Source organism: Pundamilia nyererei, unplaced genomic scaffold (genome assembly GCF_000239375.1).
Source record: "Pundamilia nyererei isolate P.nyererei 1_Seehausen unplaced genomic scaffold, PunNye1.0 scaffold00171, whole genome shotgun sequence".
Taxonomy (NCBI): Eukaryota; Metazoa; Chordata; class Actinopteri; order Cichliformes; family Cichlidae; genus Pundamilia; species Pundamilia nyererei.
The window spans coordinates 1,101,436-1,121,463 of NW_005187572.1; the positions used below are offsets into that span (position 1 = coordinate 1,101,436).

The 20,028-nt window shown below is 45.5% G+C and overlaps 1 protein-coding gene across 1 annotated transcript in view; it reads left to right on the top strand.

Annotated features, from left to right (window-relative positions):
• The window catches only part of LOC102210954 (MLLT6, PHD finger containing), a 30,777-nt gene that overhangs the window by 4,440 nt on the left and 6,309 nt on the right, over positions 1-20,028 (top strand). The window contains exons 5-18 of the mRNA XM_005746030.1: positions 5,405-5,508; positions 6,676-6,769; positions 7,064-7,174; positions 9,632-9,721; positions 9,810-9,957; positions 10,756-11,559; positions 11,982-12,178; positions 13,092-13,209; positions 13,407-13,473; positions 13,827-13,975; positions 18,043-18,243; positions 18,480-18,556; positions 18,719-19,089; positions 19,696-19,783. Coding sequence (XP_005746087.1) covers positions 5,405-5,508; positions 6,676-6,769; positions 7,064-7,174; positions 9,632-9,721; positions 9,810-9,957; positions 10,756-11,559; positions 11,982-12,178; positions 13,092-13,209; positions 13,407-13,473; positions 13,827-13,975; positions 18,043-18,243; positions 18,480-18,556; positions 18,719-19,089; positions 19,696-19,783 — 2,619 coding nt within the window. The remainder of the gene's footprint in view (positions 1-5,404; positions 5,509-6,675; positions 6,770-7,063; positions 7,175-9,631; positions 9,722-9,809; positions 9,958-10,755; positions 11,560-11,981; positions 12,179-13,091; positions 13,210-13,406; positions 13,474-13,826; positions 13,976-18,042; positions 18,244-18,479; positions 18,557-18,718; positions 19,090-19,695; positions 19,784-20,028) is intronic.

The window sequence follows — 20,028 nt, forward strand, 5'->3', positions numbered from 1 at the left end:
TTTTTTTTTTGTGGCGGAAACGGGCTTCCATATCCATCCCTTGATCATTTTCATTTTGCTAATAATATTTATATTAACAATCTCTTGTCTCATGTCAGACTTAAATCATCTCCCATGTTCTTCCTGAGATCTGGAAAACCTTCCTGAGCCAAGTTCTTGATCAGCAGAGAATAACACTTCATGACCTTTCCCAGCGTTCAAAACTATCTAAATGCTTAGAAACTGTAGGAGCTTCTGTATTGGGTCTGAACAGCCCTGATAGAAGACGACAGATCCAAGGTTTCCAAAATGGTGTAGAAGACGTCACAGAAAAGGTCATCCGGGGGGGCCACTCCCATTTCTTTCCGATCCTGCCAGTAAAACGAGGTCTTACCAAGCGCAGCTTCAGGTTCAGTCTGAGATTGAAAGGCACATTTAAATATGGGTCCAACTTAAACATTCAAGCCACTTTAATCCAGATTAGATCGAGATGAGCAGTTAATAAGACTGCAGATGACAGTGGGGCTAAAAGATGCTGCTCAGTGAAGGTGGGCTTCTCTCGGGGGAAGCGACTAAAGGGCCACACGTCTTAGTTAAATGCATAACATTAATACAAAGCAATCCCAGAGCCCACAGAAAGCAAGTGTTTGCTTATTTAAAGATTTAAACGAGGTTTTTTTACCTCTGCATATGAAGTATTTTGTAATCCCCAAAGCTCCAATCTAAATAATGGAGAGAAGAACTAATAATTTCCATTGTTACCAGGACCTAAAACCTGTATCACCAGGCAAATTTTAATTTAAAAAAACAAACAAAAGTTTGTCAATAACCCAAAATAAGATTTAAAAGGTTTTCTGATACAGTTTGATTTAGGGTCTCCGGCTTCTCATCCAATCACAGAGAAAAATGTAAACACATCCTCTTACCTATGATAACGTGTAAAGCTGCACACCTGCACCGCACCCCTGAAACTGGCACAAGGTGACCCCACAAACCTGCGTTTGATAAACAAACACTTTAAACAGGTAGAAGAAGTCAGCACCAGTAATCAGTAATACTGAAAATCCTCAACAGCAAAATGTATAAATACACAGAAAGCTGCATCCGTGTTTACATATATGAAACGCTGCTAAACAGGTTATGCAACATGTATCACACGGTGTGTCAGCAGTCATCAAAAACACAGAGAGTACTTTCAGAATGAGCAGTCACACAGAGGGAGAAGAGAAAAGTGTCATCTCCGTCCTCAGCACCAAGTTAGACGAGTCATGATGCAATGCAGCAGACAACACGTGGGAGACTGCACGACTGCTTTCCTCCTTAACGGGAAAACCAGTTTTGCTTCACATCCCCGTTCTTCTCTCCACCTACACGTCCTGTACTAACCCGGAGCTCAGCGTGGCAAGGTCACGCCTGTTCTCTGGAGGCTGCTGAAAGCCTTTCTGGGAAATGTGGGAGATTTCGAGCTGTAGTAGATGTGGCATGTTTAGTAAACAGCAAAGCACATTTACCATAAGTGCAAAGATTCAAAAATACCCTGAAGTGATTTGTGAAAGTAAAGTTTTTCTGGTTTTCACATCAAAAAGTATTTATTCCTCTTGGAGTTTTGACTGATGATAGAAAAAGAACACGAAAAGCTTCTCATGGTTTGAACTTTTACCAATTAAAAAAATTTGAATAACTAAAAAATATTCTTCAATAAGCTTTAATTCAAGGATTTAAAAAAAAATACATTTAATAATTTTAAATAGAAAATGAAAAACGTGTTAGATTGCCGAGCCGCTCTCCTGTTTTCAAAACTGTTACGCAAAGACAAACAGAATGCAGTCGAATCATTTACAGATTTAAAATTTAAAGCCCGGGTTTGAGAGACGACGAGCAGCGACAGCGCCGGATGCTGAGTCACACAGAAAGGTCATTTTGAATGTGAGGCCACCATTTTTAATTCTGACAGCACATTTTCATTTCATTTCATTCATACTTTTGGCATCTAAGTCAACTAAGTACTCCAAGATTATAGCAGAGTAAATATAAAGTAAAAACATAAAAGTTTGTCTTATACTTTTGAAGGCAAAACGTTTCCTCTGCTTATTACAAGCTCGTGAAAGGAGCTTCTTTATCTGATCAGTCTTATTAGCTGACTGTTTCACACATTAAAAAAAGCTTGAAAACATACTTAGAAGTTGTTTTCAGTATTTAGAAGTTAAAAAAGGTCAAAAAGAAACAATCAGGCTGTTACAAAGTAGCAGTTTTATTTATATACAAAGTAGTTGTACCTGTTTAGCTGATATCTGTCCCTGTTTGTCCGCTGATTAGTTAATGAATGGGTTAAATCGCTCTTTGCGGTATGTGAAAGATGTAAACTGTGATTGTGTGCTGATGTCACTCTGCACTGCTGTTTCATGCCTCACAGTTGTTACAGTGTTTCAGTAGTGATACATTAATAGCCCAAACAGTCGTCTGTTGTAGGAGTGTTGTCTCTGTGAACTACAATGTTTGCAGATGACACTGTGACCTGTAATGACTGTAGGGAGCTGTTGGAGGTGTGCAGTGGAGAGGAGAGGAATTAAAAATAGTGTGTGTGACTGAGGGGGGCGGGTGTAACGCTGAAGCTGCAAGGTAGTGAAGATGAGTCTAAAAGGGAACAGAAAGTGCAGGGAGGGTGGAGCCTGGTGTCAGTGGTGCTTTTTGACATCTTCATCCTTTGTTGAATGAAGATGGATGTTTAAAGTGTTTTCTTTTTGCATCGTTTTATATTGTTAAATATCTCTTACCACAGAAAGAGTGATGGTAGTTTTGCTTTACTCGGCTCAGGTTTGTTTTCTGTGTTCTTCATGTATAATTAATGAATGCTGCAGATCGGCTGTTAAGATTCAAAGATAAGAGGACGTGTCACACATAGACTCACGCTAGCTTTTGAAATTTTCTGCTAATGATGTTTTTCTTTCTTTTTTACTTTGCACACAAACAGTTTAACCACAGACTAGTTTCAGGCGGGTACAGCTTCAACATGCATCAGCTCTCTGGTAACTTTACTCTCTTATTAGGGCTTCCCGATACTGGCAGAAACCATAATCGGGTCTTTTGGTCCGTATTGAGGATTACAGGAATATTACAGGATTACAGGAAGCCAGTTACTCACTGGCTTTGTGGATTCATTAAAAAGAATAAACTTGCCTTTGAAGTTAAATTATATTTTCAAATGGAAAATTGAGACAAAAGTAAAAGTGAAGGGATCTTTGGCCCTGTGCACCACCACAGTGGTGTATGTGATTAAAGTGCAGACCTTCATCTTCACATTAAGGGCTGTTGCAAATATTTTGCATGATCTTTTACACTTGGATGAAAGTGTGTAATCCGTGGACATCCTTGAGGTATTCTGCTAGGCCTTTACTGCAGCCACCTTCACTTGCTGCTTGCTTGTGGGTCTCTCTGCTTCAGTTTTACCTTCAGTAAATGGAAAGCTGCTCTGCTGGGTTAAGATCAGGTGGCTGACTTGGCCATCAAAGAATGACCCATTTCTTGAGTTGCTTTTGCATTTTGCTTTCTTTGCAAAGTGCTTTCTGAGCAGAGAGTGCAGCCCTGTACGCTTCACGAGTCACCCTGCTGCTTCTATCAGCAGTCACGTCATTAATAAACACCCGTGACCCGGTTCCACTAGCAGCCGTACGTGCCAGTGTCATAACACTGCCGCCATCGTGTTTGACAGATGATGTGATGTGCTTCAGATCATGAGCTGTTTCTCTCTTTCTGAGTTCTTTTCTCCTCCCATCGTTCTGGTACAAGTTCTTCTTGGTTTCATGTGTCCAAAGAATTTTTCCAGAACTGTGCCGGCTCTTTCAGATGTTTCCTGGGAAATTTAATCTGGCCCTCCTGCTCTTGACTTGGTCTGAAGTTTTAGTCTTCTGTGGTCTTTCAGGCTGTTTGGTGTTGCTGAGCTGGCCATTGCATTCCTGTTTTAATAAGAAAGCACCAGATTGTTGCTTTGACCACTCCTAAAGCTTTTGCTACCTCTTAGATAGGTTTATTTTTCAGGGCCTCCTTTACTTGCAGCCACGTTTCGCTGGATCAATGAACAGCTGCAACACTTGTAAATTTGTCATTTGTCCAATTAATTTTGATCCTCTGAAAATTGATGAATGTCAATAAAAATGTATGCAATTCCTCAAGAGCTTATGCAATACTTTTGTTAACTTCCTTGAATTAAAGAAGAAAGTCTGAACTTGTATCACATCTTGGTTGTTTGATTGCACAACACTGCAGTTGTTTTCAAAGTTACAAAAACTGTTCAGAAGACATCTGCAGTGTGTGCAGCAGAGCAAGCCTTTCAAAGCAAAGCACATTACAAAGAAATCAATATTTGATTCATGGACTGAGCATCTTGCATTGTGCGTCGTTTAGATGCTCTGTGTGTGTGTGTGTGTGCATGCCTGCATATAAATGTACATGTGTGAGTGTTTGAGGGCCCGGTTTCATATTACTGTGTCAGCTACAGTAAATTGCATGCAGCCTTCCCCCGTCAGGGCCATTCATTCAGACTTTGCTGCCCGCATTCCTAGACAACGTTACAATGGACACTGAAAACTCGAGAAGCCACTCTTCCTTTTACATGCCCGGTGCAGATATGTCTCCGGCCTTTCATTGCACAGCAGACATCCTCTGAAGGGAAACAGAGAGCTGAGTAGGATATGGAGAGAAGGAGAAAGGGAGAGAAAAAGGTGAAACAGAGAGGGCCGAAGTGAAAAGGTAAAGAGCCTGCTGTTCCTTTGTCCCGCACCTGTTGCTAGGCCTCTTCTACCCCCCACCAGTCGGGCCTGCTCGCTGAGGAAAGCTGAACAAGAAGTACAAAAGCGGCGTGTGTGTTCGTGCATGCGATTGTTTGCTTTCAGGGGCTCGAGTGTGTATGCTTACATGTCTTTTGGAGACGGGCTGATATGAGTCTTTTGTCGTGTCAGCGTATGCTCCGTGGCACCCTGAAGTTCGTTAGAAACCACCTCACTTTGGTGCAAAGAAAAAGATTAACGGGAGGCTGAAAACTCCAAGCGTAGCGTCTGTTTCGAAGCAGATTCAGAGCAGTTTGCAGGCCGATCTGTGTCAACTTTCTTTACAACATCCCCAAACATCTGGTCAACAGTTTCTCTGTAGAAACTGTGCTCTGTTTGAAAACCTCATCTGTTGTCTTGACAAGAAAAACTTCCTAATCATCTGCACTGCAGCTGCAGCTGGACTCGAGTCGAGGAGTGTTTCATCTCTGCTGCGCCGCAATCACAATAGTTCATTTTAATGGCCGTCAGACGGGACGGCTTGCTTTGCTCGTGCGACAGATGGAAAAGCAATCCGGCACCTGTTGTTGATAATAATAATGATGACTGATGTGTTTGAGTCCCTGCATCTCCTGTACTCTCCGTTTGTGCTCTTTCAACAGACTTGTTATATCTGCGAGGACCACGGGAGGGAGAGCAAGGCCGCCTGCGGCGCGTGCATGACCTGCAACAGACAGGGCTGCAGACAAGCGTTCCACGTCACCTGGTCAGTGTTAAATTGTGTGTGTGTGTGTGTGTGTGTGCGCCTATGTGAAAGTGTGGGGACATCAACATGAATGAACAGTGCGTGAGGACCGAGTGTGATAAGAAGCAGTTCAAAGGCAAAAACTTTTATTAAGGGTTATTTTTAGTTAGCCGACTGTTCCCGTTAACCATGTTTAAACCTGGAAAAGAAACAACCTGAAAAAACTATGACGAAGTTTAAAAAAGAAATCATAAAAAACAGCACTGTGTTATTTTCAATACGACCTAAAACTATCAGGTGAGACCATAAAGTCATCAGTAAAGTCTTTATTGAAGTCACAGATCAGGCGATCCACCGAGTAACCTCTTCATAGACTTTGCACCACTGGACTCTTTTTTTGCAGGCTGAAGGGTCGCCCCCTGCTGGCCGTTAGAAAGAATGCAAGTTTAGGGCACATCTCCACTGGTGGCACTTTTTTTTGCTCAGCATATGATTAATATTGTGGGCAGGACTGTGATGGTTGGCAAACACCAAGGAGGTCCTAGCCTTTTTGGGCACTCAAGCTTCTTTCCACAGTCCAGAGAGATGCATATTAGCTGGTGACGCTAAATTGGCCATAGGAATGACGTGAGTGTGAATGGTCGTCTGTCTGCGTTAGCAACCCGTTCGCAGGGGCCCCGCCTCACACCCTAACTTGGATATCATGAATGGGTGGTGATTACTTTGTGTGCTAATCGAAGCAGGTTAACGTTTGTCTTGTTTCCTGTGTCATATCATTTTTGAAAATAAGGCCAAGAATAGAAAAGAAATTCCGTCTCCAATTGCCAAGATTGAATACGTGCTCATATGTAATGTGTATTTGGCTACAGCCTTAGTTTACCCACACAGACATTCTGGGCTACAGTTGGTTTTTCTTCATTTACAGTCTTTTTACCTTTCATGCTGCTCATCTTGCTTTTTGCCTTTATTTTGTTTCCTGCTACAACAGAAAGATGATTTATTTAAAAGTAAATCCCGAGACACTGACAGGCTCAGATTTTAATGTGACATTCGATCAATCTGGCGACGATCGGTGACTGAAGCTCTCAGGTGACTCGGCCAGGTGTTGCCGTCTCAGTCCGTGCACGTGTGCTAACTTGGCTCTCGTGTTTCATCTCCTTTCCGACCCTCCGACACCCTGCGCTGTAGTGCTCAGATGGCTGGTCTGCTGTGTGAGGAGGAAGGACCAGAAGCTGATAACGTGAAGTATTGTGGCTACTGCAAGCATCACTACAACAAAATGGTAAAGAACACAATGACATTGTACCCCAGAAAAGCCTTTCTTACTGCACTGCACAGTTAACAGCTAACATGATTGATAAGGGCTTCTGTGCCCGGCTGTTTTTTTCCTCTAACTCAGCTCAAGGCAGCTAAATGATTCTTGGAATACGCCCAACCAAAATAAATAATTCAGGAGATAAACCTCCTGTTAAGTCATTGGAAGTGCTTGTAGAGAACCTTTTAAATGTCAAACTGTTGCTTTGAAATTAGCAGCTGTTAACTTTTTGTTTGCTGTTCCTTCTTTTGGACTTTACAGCAGAAGAAGTTGCGTTCTAGTGAAAATACAAGTAGCTCCTTCAGTCATTCCAGGGGGCGCTCCAGCTCTCCGTCACAGGAAAAACAGCACCACCACCACAGACAGAGGAAGGTAAGCACAGCTGTGGTCAGATCAGAAGGCAGTCTCCAGAGCTGAAAACTACCAAAAGCTGCAGTTCCTCTAATGTCCACTTGAGGCTGTTAAAAAAGGGACTCAGTCAGATGTAGGCGCTGGCTGTGGGCTAGGCCTCACCTCAGCTAACTAGAGCCGCTAACTAGACACCTGCTGACTATTTTTGTTCTGTTGGCATCTTTTGGTCGATGGCTGCCCTTCCCCGAGCTTACGTCACCCAGATGGTCCTTCCTGTTGAAAGGGCGTTTTTCCTCCCCACTATTGCCAAGTGCTTGCTCATAGGGGGTCATCTATTGCTGTGGTATTCCCTGTATTACTATAGGGTCTTTTTACAATATGAAGTGACTTTAGGTGACATGTTGTTGTGATTGTGATTAGACAGAAATCATTTTGGAGCATTTTATTGAATTATCAGACAAATAATAAGGTTTTACTGTTTGGAACTGGGAAATGCTAGGATTTAATAATTTTGTAGCACTAATTAACAGGATGTATTTGCGCAGTTTGTGTCTGCAGCTTGCTAATATTAGTGGATAACTGTACACTACAAAACCAAAAGTAAGAGTTAAAAATAGACTTTGTCTATTCATCGTCAGATTAATAAGACCAGCCAGTCTGATCCAGACCAGCTTGGCACACAGACTCTTTTATTTTGAAACGATTGAATAACAGCTGAATTGGCAAAGAAGAAAAGGATGAATTTTAATGCATTTTCTTCCTGATAAAATCATCAAATAAGCAGAGAGCTAATTTAGATTTTATTGCATGGGCGTGAGCAAGCTGAGCTACACTGTGTAAGCACGCCTCACACAGACATACACCAGACACACCCAGTTGTCCTACGCTTTCAACCTCACAGCTTCCATCTGTTGGCTCCTGGGGAACGTTCAGTCATCACTCCCGATTTCCGGGTGTCATCATTTCAGGCAGTGATAAGCTCGACCCCTTGACGTCAAACTCTAATCTGAATACAAACTATGAGCTCAGAGAGATACCTGGAGGTACAGCCTGGCTAAACAAAAGCTAACGCATTTAGGCGTACCCTGCCTCTGGTCATAAAGACATAAAAGACATAAAAAGACATATTATAAAATAAATCTCATGAAATAACATCATGATCTCTCTGCGCCATTACATCCTCTCAGCCTCAAACACTTGAAATCAAATAGGCCGGCATTCATGTAACACTTCTCTCGTCGTTTTGACCACTTAAAGCTCTCCACACTGCACGCCACATTTACCTCCTCCACACACATTCATACAGCGCTTTATTCTGTGCACTCGAATAAACAATTAACCTAACGTGCACTTCTCAGATGGGCCGAGTTAACTCTGTGAAGGTGCGGTGCTCACGTGCACGTGACCCCATCACACGCATGCAAAACTAAGCAGACAGGTGCACCTTCAAAGCCCCTGCAAGCTAACAGACTAGCTAGCAGAGAATTCAGCAGACAGGAAAGATAGTGCTGACGGCACACGGTTCCAGCTGAGCAGCTCTTTGTCAAGTGTAAAAAGAGACCCGCATATTTTTTCGCCACCAGACAATTCCGGTCTTCAAAGAATGTCATCGTTGTTATCGTTTTGATGTTCCGGCAGAGATATGGCTCCACAGTCAGGGAGCGGACGCTTCACGCAGTTGTTGAACTGAAAAAGAGATGAAGAAGAAAAGCGTGTTTCTTCCAGTCAAATCTCAGCTGAGCTGTAAAAGCAGGTTTTGTTGCAGAAAGCTCGGTTTTATGGCAACCTTGGACCGGTTAAATATGTGATCTAGTGTCGCGTAGATGTTGGCGGCAGCTGTCGGATTCAGGCTGTTAAAAGTTGGCTGTGCGGTTGTCTTGTTGCTGTGAACAGAATTTTGCAGGAATACACTTGTTTGCACTTTTTCGGTTGTAGGTTTTAGACTGACACAGTAGCGTGTGTGAGACGGCTGTGTGAAGCATATATTTTCAGTCAACGTCTGGCGCTACATGATGCCATTTTCAGTATAACCCACTGTGAAACTGAATCTAACACCCTGCTTTTAAGCCAGTAGCAGATAGAAGAGACCAGTATTTCTTATCATTTAGCTAGTGGCACTGAGTCATACTGATCGCAGGCTCGCTTGTAATCATTGATTTTAGTCTGATATGATAAAAAAGGCTGTCTGGGATATTCTGATTTAAAAAATAAATCAGTAGTTTTTGCTGTGACAGAAAGCCAGACGCTTTTATTCAGAATAATCTTCATCAAATGCAGTTACAGTGATGCACAAACAGATTTGACTGTGCTGTTAGCGTATCCCTGCAGACACTGTTGTTGAAGCTGGTTGACTGTAGCAAATGTGATTCGCTTATATTCCACTCGCTGCGTTTGTGTAATGTGCCAGTGTTGACTCTGCAGCCTTGATTCTAGGCTCAAGCTTGTGTATTTGTATGTGTGTGTTGTTGCTTTTTTCAGAGTCATAAAGACAAGATTCGGCAAAAGGAGCGCCACAAAAAGTCGAGCGACAACCTGAGCTCCGCTGTGACATCCAGCGGCATAGAAAAGGTATCCGAGGACACCACACAGTGATTGAGAGACGCCGCGATGTCTCAGTCAGTGCTTTAATGGTTTTGACCCGTCTGTGTTGGGACAGATTTCCTCAAGTCACCACAGCAGCAAGGACGGCGAGGGAAAGTCCAAGAAGCTGAGCTCGCACGGTCACAGTCATCGGAGCAAGAAGACCGGAAGCACCGGCAAGAGCTGCTCCTCATCGTCCTGCTCCTCCAGTCCATTCAACACAGGTACCACATGAAGGGTCAGCGCTCGATTTCTTCTCGAGTTCAGATGTGATCGATGCCCATGCAGCCCGGTACATCGACAGCACAGTTTGAATTATTTGTATACACTAGCCGAATGATATTTTATAATTACAGTATAATTTGTAGTAAAAGTTTGCCCCACGTCGTCTTCCTGCCTGCTCTACATCGTCCCCGGCAAATACAGACCAACAAACGTAAAGCAAATAGAGTTTTAGTTTGATCTTCATCCAGCCGTGCTGTGGTTCTGTAGGACGAACAGAGCGGCTGGGAACTTGTGGATGAGGTGGAGTTATGCAGGACTGCTGCTGGCTGCCTCTGTGGGAGGAGAGGCTGCTGCTCCACTTTAAGATGTAACAGGGGTGATTGCATCATCTTGGCTGCTGTTGTGTTGTTGAGAAAAACAGAAGCTTGCTGGGATTTTTATCCCCACACGTGCCCCTAAATTCAATTTACGTTCAGCACGGATCCATTTCTGTCTCGAATATGAGAGAAACGCTCGCTCTGTAGAGTCCTGCACCAGTTGGTTTTCTTTCAGTGGCCTCGTACTTTTTAAATTTAAAATATGTAAGCAAGAAAAAACACTGTCATTAGTGAAGCTTTCACTTAAGCCAGTTTGTTTCACAGGTAAACTTCTAACTGGGATTGGTGGAAGCACCGTCATTGCCCTGTGCATGACCAGTTAGCTTCTCCTCTCTTACTGGGTTCTGTTGAACCCTGGAGACGGAGGGAGGTCGTGTGGCCGTTTGTGTCTGACTTTAACTCTTTGTTTTTCTCCTTCAGGTGGTTCCCTGTCGTCTGCTCAGGAGTTTCATCAGTTCTTATCTTCTTCCCGCCTGGAGCGTGAACATGACCGAGGAGGTGACGACCACAGCGGAGAGGAGCGCAAGGAGCGTCACAGGAGACCGGCAGTCCAGGCGGAGGATGAGGAGGAGGAGGAGGATGTAAAGGAAGAGGAAAAAGACGAGGAGGAGGAGGAGGACTGTAAATACCACAAGCCACCAGCACTGACCCCCGCTGAGGGCCCGCTAGCAGGGTCGCAAGGTCACGACAGGCCAGAAGGCAACTCCAGCCCTTTCGAGAACAAAGTCACCATCTCCACCTTCGGGTCCATCATGCGCATCACGTCGTCGTCGGGGCTCGGCAGCAGCAGCAAGATCCGAAAGATCTCCTCGTCGAGTGACTACAAACCCTCCAAATCCCTCTGCAAGCCATCCCAGCTGAGCACGCCGCCCATCCTGGAGGAGGCCGACCCGGAGGACAAAGCCACGCTTCCACCGCCGCTGCCTCGAGAGAGGAGGCACCGTGGCAACAAGAAGAGCCGCCACGGCCCGGGGCGCCCGCGGGGGAGCAAGAACCGAGAAAGGAGGGGGGAGGAGGAGCACCACCACCACCATCACCACACAGCGCCGCCTCCCCTAGCCTTAACCTCGTCGCTCTATCCGAGCCCGTCCTCCATCCCCCACCCCACCTTCTCCTCGACGCTGCCTCCCACCGCCACCTCTTCCACTTCCTCTTCTTTCTCCTCCTCCTCGTCCTCCACTGGTAGTTTTTCTACAGGCCGCGGCAACTCGCTGCTCGGCTCTGGTGAGTCTGAGCGAGTGGGCGTGTGCGGTAGCCCTCTAGCTTCCTGTGTGTGGTGAAGGAAAAAAACTGAAGCGCTATCTCTTTGCACTTTGGTGCGTTTCCATTGCACGCAGCAGCTTATCTCTATATCAGAAGCGCAGCGAAAAAAACTCCTGGAATTAAGAATGAACGGAATAAGTCGACTGTTTCTTGGCACCACTTTTAAAATATTGGTTAAATCTCTTTCAGAACGTTTGTGTAATCTGTGCGAGGCAGTGATATTGTCCTACATGGTGTTTTTGTGTGCGCCGCACGTGTCTGTAGTGCATTTCCTGCCCTACTTTCCATTTGATTGGCTCACGTGTTCCTCTTTCTGCAGTCATACGACTTCTAAGATGAAAACGACAAACACCTTATTCCTTTCTTTCTTTTATGTCTCTCAGGCATCTACTCCAGTCTCAAGGACCCTCTCACACTGGGCGGGGGTGTCTGCAGTACCCCCCTTTCCCTGGGTGGAGGGGTGTGTAGCACCTCCTTGTCCCTGGGAGGGGGCATGTGTAGCACCCCTCTCTCCTCAGGACTCCTTCCATCCCACTCCTCGCTGTCTCTTCCACCAGTCAACGCTGTGTCAAACACACAGGTACGTCACAAAGAGAGGACGTGTGCTGTTTGCGTCTGTGTCAGCAAACAACATTTCAACAAAATTAAATGACACATGAAGTTTCAGGCCTGAGGATTATAGGAAAATTCATAATCATGATTTACAGTAAGCAGCAACGGAGGAGTTAGCCTCTGACTAGCAGGTGTTTTTACTTGTAGAGCTGGTGCCAGCCTGCCTCCACTGCAGCATCTCTGTGGGTGCAGGTCAATGACTCATTACAGTCACTGGGTGCAACTGGGGTAAAGAGAGGTGGTGCTGCAGAGTCAAAGCTGACACCCGGCACCAAAAGCCGACCGCAAGAGCCCCCGAATGATCCTGAGACAAAAGCAGCTGCAGACAGACACCAAAGTCCTTCCACACGTCTTCACTTGTACTCCCTTAGTTGTCATCAAAGTCTCTCTTTTAGTTGTCTTGGCTCGAACTGAAACACACAGTTCAGGGTGGAACAGGGTGTGTCTGCTTTATAAGAAAAGAAGTGGAGTGTTGTTCCAAAACTGAGTGCAGCAGCGTAATCATGCACAGCGGTGCGGATACTTTCACCTCGCGTCCAGAGACGTGCATGTTGGGTTCTAATGTGCACGTATGTGTGAATGTGAGTGTGTCTGGTTGACCTGTGCAGGTACCCTGTAGCCTATGACGGCTGGGACAAGCTGAAAGAAAGTGAGTGTGTTCATAAACAATGATGAGCGGACAGATGTGGAAGTCATGAAGAACCTGGAAGCACAATTCATTCTCGAGTTATTTTTGATAGATGTGTGTTACGTTTCCAGTAGATGGATGTTTTCTTCACAATAAGATCAGTTTTGAGTTGTTTTTTTTTAAACTAAAATCCTTTCGTGATTATCTCCATGCTTTCTTTGTCAGCCAGATGTTGACGTTCGCTGTCTTATAGGTGAATCCAGGTTCCAGCGCCTCCTACAGCTTGACCTCCACTCAGCCTTTCACCAGCTGTCTCTCCACAGCCCTGACACTGCCGCCACTACTGAGCCAAGCCCAGACCTCACTGCCAGGTGAGAGGAAGCACTTCTTGAGAAACGAATGTTGGCTTTAGATAAGCTTCACAAAAAAACCTTGTTCTGGCTCAAATCCTCTTTCAGAAATCCAACAATAAACGTGCTGTTGTTGCGCAGTAAACACGGCGCTTTGATGACGCTGCCTTTCAGTAAATGTGAGCGCACATGAAATTAATGTCTGTTCCTTTTCTCAGAGTCTGACCTCGATGACTGTCGCTTCCCATGTCAGGGGAACTCACCGAGAGAGAGTCTTTCCTCGCAGTGAGTCTTTGCTTTTTTGTCTTTATTGTTATTTTTTAGTGTCAAATCCTGAAAACAATACATCATTCTTACACTTCAGATTTACTGACTGAAATGAGTCAGCAAGTAGAGATGCACAAACCACTGGTGACGCATCATTCATCTGTTCAAATCATCACTTGGTTGATTTTTCCCTTTGTCATTTTTATTACCAGCAACAGGAAAATACCAGCTGGTTAACAATCAAAGCGTCTATGTGGATAAAAACACAAACCACAGCCACAGAGGATGATTGGTAGTTTCCCAGCTTGGCTGCAGAAGCTGTGACGTGTCGCTTCTGACTTCCTGTTGACTTTATCCTCTTCCACGCCCAGGTCTCCGATGAGCTGTCTTCCTCTTCTGTTCGACCAGAGGGACGGGCTGGGCGCCGGAGTCAGAGCCCGTCCTGAGAACGTCCCTCCAGCCAGCTCTCACATTGATCTGCTGCTGGAGAAACACAGCAACGGAGAGATGGGAGTCAACAGTAAGTAAGGCCAGTGGGACTAGATATTGAAAAGTGTTTATAAGATGAATGAAATGGCAAATATACTTGATGGACCTGCAGTTACTGTGCTGGTACTGTGTTCGACCCCTTTTTGCCTTCAGAACTTGTTTCGTAGCAAAGATTCAGCGAGGTGCCATGCAAACAGAGATTTTGGTCCATATTCACAGGATAACTTCATGCTGCTGCACATCCATGCTGAGAATCAGCCTTTCCACCACATCCCAAAGGTTTAATGTCCAACAATATTTTCACGCACCGGCCTTTAAGGTGTCGCGGAGAAATACAACAAAATAAAAAATACTAAAAAAATAATAATAAACGCGAATTCACTGTGTAACTTTATGAGCAGCGTCCTCCTGAAATGCACCAACAACACTGAGAGTAACATCCTCCTCTCTGCCCCTTAATGCTCTCTGGTCGCTATGGTAACGCGTAGATATTTCTTTCAAAATAAGACACGACTACAACACGGGAAAAGACCCGGGGAAACCAAGTTAACGATAAAAACCCCGAAAACCGTAAATTTCACACCCGAGCCTCAACTCTCGCGGCGCGGTACCAAACGACTCACGGACCGGTACCGGGATCGCTGTGCTCATAAAAGGATGCACATGGTCAAGAACAGTTCTCAGTTACTGAACCATGGATAGATCCATATTTTCATGTTGTTCACGCCAAAGTCTGAGACTACCGTCTGAATTCACAGCAAATATCGAGACTCATCAGAGCAGGAATCGTTTTTCTAATTTTCTGAGGTGCAGTAGAGCAACCGAGGTGCTCTTCTGCATGCTTTGGTTGTAACCAGGAGTTATTTGAGTTACTGTTGCCTTCCTGTCAACTCAAAGCAGTCTGGTCGTTCTCCTTTGACCTCTGGTGTAAACAAAGCATTTTCTCCCAGGGAGCTGCTGGACAGATATTTTCCTTTTCTTTATCAGTCTTTGTGAACCCTGGAGATGCTTATGAGGGAAGATCAGCAGATCAGCAGTCTGAAATACTCAGGCCAGCCTGCCTGGTATCAACAAAGTCACCTTAATCACATTTCTTCCCCATGCTGATGCTCAGGTTGAACCTCAGCTGCTCGCCTTGACCTTAATGCATCGAGTTGCTGAACTGGTGTACCTAATGAAGTGGCCAGCGAGTGTATTCTGTGCATAAAGGACGAACATAAACAGAGTGATATGTACAAGTTGCCTCATAAACTGCAGGAGTGCGTAAAATATTCGAACTTTACTCAGCAGGCTGGAGCACAGACTCGTGAGGCGTGTGCTTCTTTGAGTGGTCTGTTAACATGGCGTGTGGCGTGCGTGCGGCCAGTCGTATTATTTGTAAGAATCGGTTATTGGCCAGTCAGAGTAGCCACGCCACCAACTTTATCAATTAAAAAAAATCAAACCAGGTGACTTAAGAAAATGTTTCTTCCAGCATGAAGCTGTTACGGACCATGTCTACAGACCATTTCCTGCAGTGAGATGTAAACTGGGCATTTTAACACAGGAGCCTCAAGTGGCCATCAGAGGAACTGCAGGGTTGTTTTAGTACTACTTTGCTCAGTGCTAAGATCCTTGAGCCTCTCAGAATCCTTCAAAAACAGATCTGAGAAACAGAAAAGACTCTTTGCTTGAACCTTTCACTTCATTTTAAGCCAGAAATGTTGGGAACCTTACACGTAGACGCTGCCGGCCTCTGTGTGTGCCTCGTGCTGTCGTCAGATGATGAATGTACCTGTGTGAGGACAAAAAAAAGCTCAGCAAGAGATCAGATGTGCTCTCGGTTCTGAAAGCTGCTCCAGCAGCTGCTTTGTTTCTGCCGTTGTATTTCTGCTCGTCTCTCCGCTGAACCAGATTGCTCACCGCCTTTTGCTCTGACTCACTTTTTCTCCAGGGACAGCATCAGCTGACACTTGCTTTCAAATCTATTATTTGCTCATTTTTTTCTTCCTACACCCAGCACTGTCAGTGCTTTTGGCTCACGCTTGCATGCACACGGCTTTTTATTTCCATGGTTGCTGCTCTTCTCTTTTTGGTCTCATCGCGCTCAGCTAGGTGTATTTCTCTAAAAGGAAATACCCCCACAGTCCTCACCTTAATTATATTTATCTGCATGAGAAAGCGTAACATTTATTTTGCAGATTTTTCTGTGTGCGTTTCTTTTTTTGAGCCTAACTAGTAACTTGTGACATACTCTCAAAATAAACACACTCATTTCTACTTAAACAGCAAAGTGTTGTATAAAAATAAGTGACTTAACTTGAGTGCACAAAACTCAAAATGTGGCATGTTTCAGGACCCAGCCTTTGTGACCTCTAATATTTTCCAGCATAACTCTGCCCGACTTCAACCCAAGCAGGGGCCCGAACTGCCAGAATAATTGGAAACACCTGTGAGACAGTGCAGGACTTTAAAAAAAAGCACAGTGCAGGTCGCTGGGTCCACTCTTGTCAAACATATCTCCGATCGTTTAGCCGTGACTAGTTTATCCCAGTACGTCCAGTAAATCGGCGTGTTGATGTTTAACTACACAAAAACAGAAGGTTTGCTTTGGGTCGATGTGCAAGTTTAACTGTTCGCAATACATGAAAACTGTACGCCCATCAACTGCTCTGTGCCCTTGATTGTATTGAGCAGCTCTTCCAGCAAAGCGAGTTTAATCTGATCAAGCGCTTGCTGACAGAAACGGTCTCTGGGTGGGCGGCCATCTGCCCCGACCGGCTGGGGCGAGAGGAGAGCAGAGAGGCAGGAAACATCCCATGCTAGTACTTATTTTTTGTTTGAGCACCACCAGCTGGTTGTTACAGTAAATACAATAATTATGATAATAATACCGAGAGCAGAACTCCTCCAGTGTTCATCTGTGTTTGTGATGTGAAAGGTCCAATTTTAACTGATATTCCTGGATCCCTTTCGTGCCGATCCACCCATCACCGGCTAAAAATGATAAAACAACCAACCCGAGCCAATCCTAAAACTTCTCAGGCAGTAATAGTAATAATGCGTACAGTAATGATGACAGCTGGAGTTCCTAACCCAGAAATACTTACAAAATGGGGTCAGGAAGCGAGAGAACACAAAACCCACTGACATGCAATAGCGAGCGAAAGAGAGAAGTGCGAGTCCCAGTGCATCATGGGAAGTCTTCCAGCAGCCTGAGCCTAAAATAGCACGACTGAGGGATGGTTCAGGTTCACTGGATGCAGCTCAAACTATCAAAACTAAAAGTTTGAAGTTGAGAGGGAGTCTGTCTCTCCAGAGCCCAAACTGGGAGCTGGTTCCTCAGGAGAGGGGCCTGGAAGCTGAAGGCTCAGCCTCAGGCTGGACTGTTGAAAACGAGCGATGCCTGATTTAGACTCGCGCGGGAACCTTTGTAGCGCCCACAATGTGACCTACGTAAGTGTGTGCTGCATTATGCCTGAGTTACTATGTTGTAAATAAATAAAAAAATAAAATAAAATGCTGGGACTTTTTTTGCGTCCTTGGTCCCTGCTAAATTTTTTTTCACATCCGGACCGATAATTTCAGCCATCTCTCCGGGAATCTGACGACATTTGTGAGTCATACATTGATGCTCTGTTGAGGCGATTCTGAACTCTGATAGTGAAATGCGCTGCTGGGGTGTTGTGGTATTGTGGTGCCGTTTCCCACGTGGTGCATTCTAGCTGAATAGAAAAAAGAGCGCGATCACCTGCTGGAGCCCCAGATGGCAGAGAGAGAAATCTTCCACAGAGTGAGAGAATCAGTGGAGGTGATCACAGAGGCCAGGGAGGGTCTGATATGTTTCAGCTGCCTCTCCAGAAACTCTCAGTTTAAAATGTGCCTGTTGAGGGCAGTCGTCCCTCTTTTACTGTGCAGATCTTTGAGCAGGAAGACCGCTGCAACCAAATTCTGCACTGAGCTCACAGAGGCTGCAGCGCAGAATGCAGACTAGCATCACCAGCTCCATTATTTAATAATTAATTTAAAATAGTGTGTGCCTGCTACCTGCAGTCATCCCTCCTTGAAGATGGTGGGAAACACTGGACTGAAGTGTGGCGTGTCCTCTTGTCCCCTCAGTTATGGAGATGCTCCAGTCGCTGCACTCCCTGCAGCAGGAGAACCAGCGGCTCCAGGACCAGATCCTCAGCCTGACGGCCAAGAAGGAGCGACTGCAGCTGCTCAACACGGAGCTGGCCGTGCCTTTCCCTCCACAGCTTCACTCCACCCAGGGCTCCATGCACACGTCCGCCCAGATCAACTTCCTGTCATCCACCCAAGGTCAGATTAAGCTCCTCTGTCCACTTTCATAAGCGAACTTCAGGGCACATAAATCCCATCGCCTTCTTTTATTTTTTTAAGCTGCATTCCTTCATCCTCCCTTTGCAGCCCCACCCGCTCACACGGATGATTTATTGATGTTAATTAACCGTAGGAACAGTTTTGATAGTACAGAAAATGGTGTTCAGTGCAAACCTGGTAGTTTTCACCCTGTGATTGTGGCTCTCATTCCTTAGACCCCCTGAGCACCAATAAGAGTCCCCTGCCCAAAAGCTGCTTCCTGAATGACACCTCCTTTGTTACCTCGTCTGAGGTGAGAAACTTTAGTTCCTTTCGTGTCTCAAAATCACCGTGCAATCCCGTCAGGCACCATTAGCAAGTATATTTGTCTTTTTTAAGCCTCTTTGTAGATTTTCTCAATTTTACGGTAAACTCAGTAAAAAGCTGCTCGCTTGCTCTCTTGTGTTTGTTCCAGGAGCTGCACTCCGGTAGTCCGTCCCGAAGCAGCTCGTCTCTTTCCTTCCAGAGCACCCCCCCTCCTCAGCAGAGCCCCGCCTCCTTCGGGCAGCCGCTGCTGAACGGCTTGAATCGAGGGTTGAACGACGGTTTGGGGGCGATCGCTCAGGCCGGAGGCTCCGCACTGCCCGTGGTGGGCGGACTCATGGCGTCTATCGTGGGAAGTCCTCAGCTGGCCGTGAACGGCGTGCTCGGCAGTCTGAACGGAGTGATCCAGTCGCCTGTGCAGAACGCTCCTCAGCCCGCGCTCCCGGCCCTGCGACCCCAACCTCCACCCCTCAACCCCCTGGCGCTGGCTCAAGGCTTTCAGCTTCCCAAGAGTGCGAGTCCGTACGTAAAAAATCTGTCTGTAAAAACCACAGAAGAAGAAAACAAGAGCCTCTAAATGAATTAACTAACTTTGGTTGTTTCAGATTTTTTTAGCATTCAGTGATTTCTTTTTCTTTTCTTTTTCTATCCTTTTGAAGCGCAGAATCCCCTCACTCCTATTTTTAAATTTTAGTGTTTCTGCCACCAGCTGGCCACGTTCCTGTCTTCCCCATAGTAGGACGTAGCGGACTGTCATGGACTGCAGCTGTCGGTGGTTCTTCTCCTGCTCTGAGGAGCTGTGGTGAGATGGACGACCACTCCACCCCCAGGTTTGCAGCAGGTGGAGAGGAGCGGGTTCATGTGCCGCCACAGCGAGCGTGACGAGGCTGCAGCAAAACCACCGCCAGCTGAAGTTGATTGGCAGGAAGAAAGACCCACTATATTTGTTTCGTCAGTTATTTATGATCACGTCTTTGCTCCGTCGGAGATTATAAACACTGTTTATTAATAGATTAGCGAGAACATGTGTGCCTGCCCACTGACCCCAAAATCTAAATCTGTGAGAAACATTTAAACTCGGTGGCGCTCTCTGACAGGTGTGCTTCCACATGTCAACATCTGTTTCAGGTCGCCGTTCCTGTCAGAGCAGCAGAAGCAGCTTCTTCTCGAGCAGCAGCAGCTGCAGCAGTTCCTCACCTCGCAGAACTTCACACCTGTAAGGACGCTCGCCTCGTCGCTCTGTCGTTCTCTCTGATTTTTACATTTTCTCACAGCTTCTCTGACATTTTTCTCTATCCACATGTTTCTGACTCGTGGTGTGATGATGTCATGAAACAGATAAACAAGCATATCAGCTAAAGCTTGTTTAGCGAGGCGCGTGGCACAGACCCGTGTACCTGATAATTAAATGGCACGTATAAAGAAATGTCAAAGTGAAGCTAGAATTCGTCTGGTGAAAAC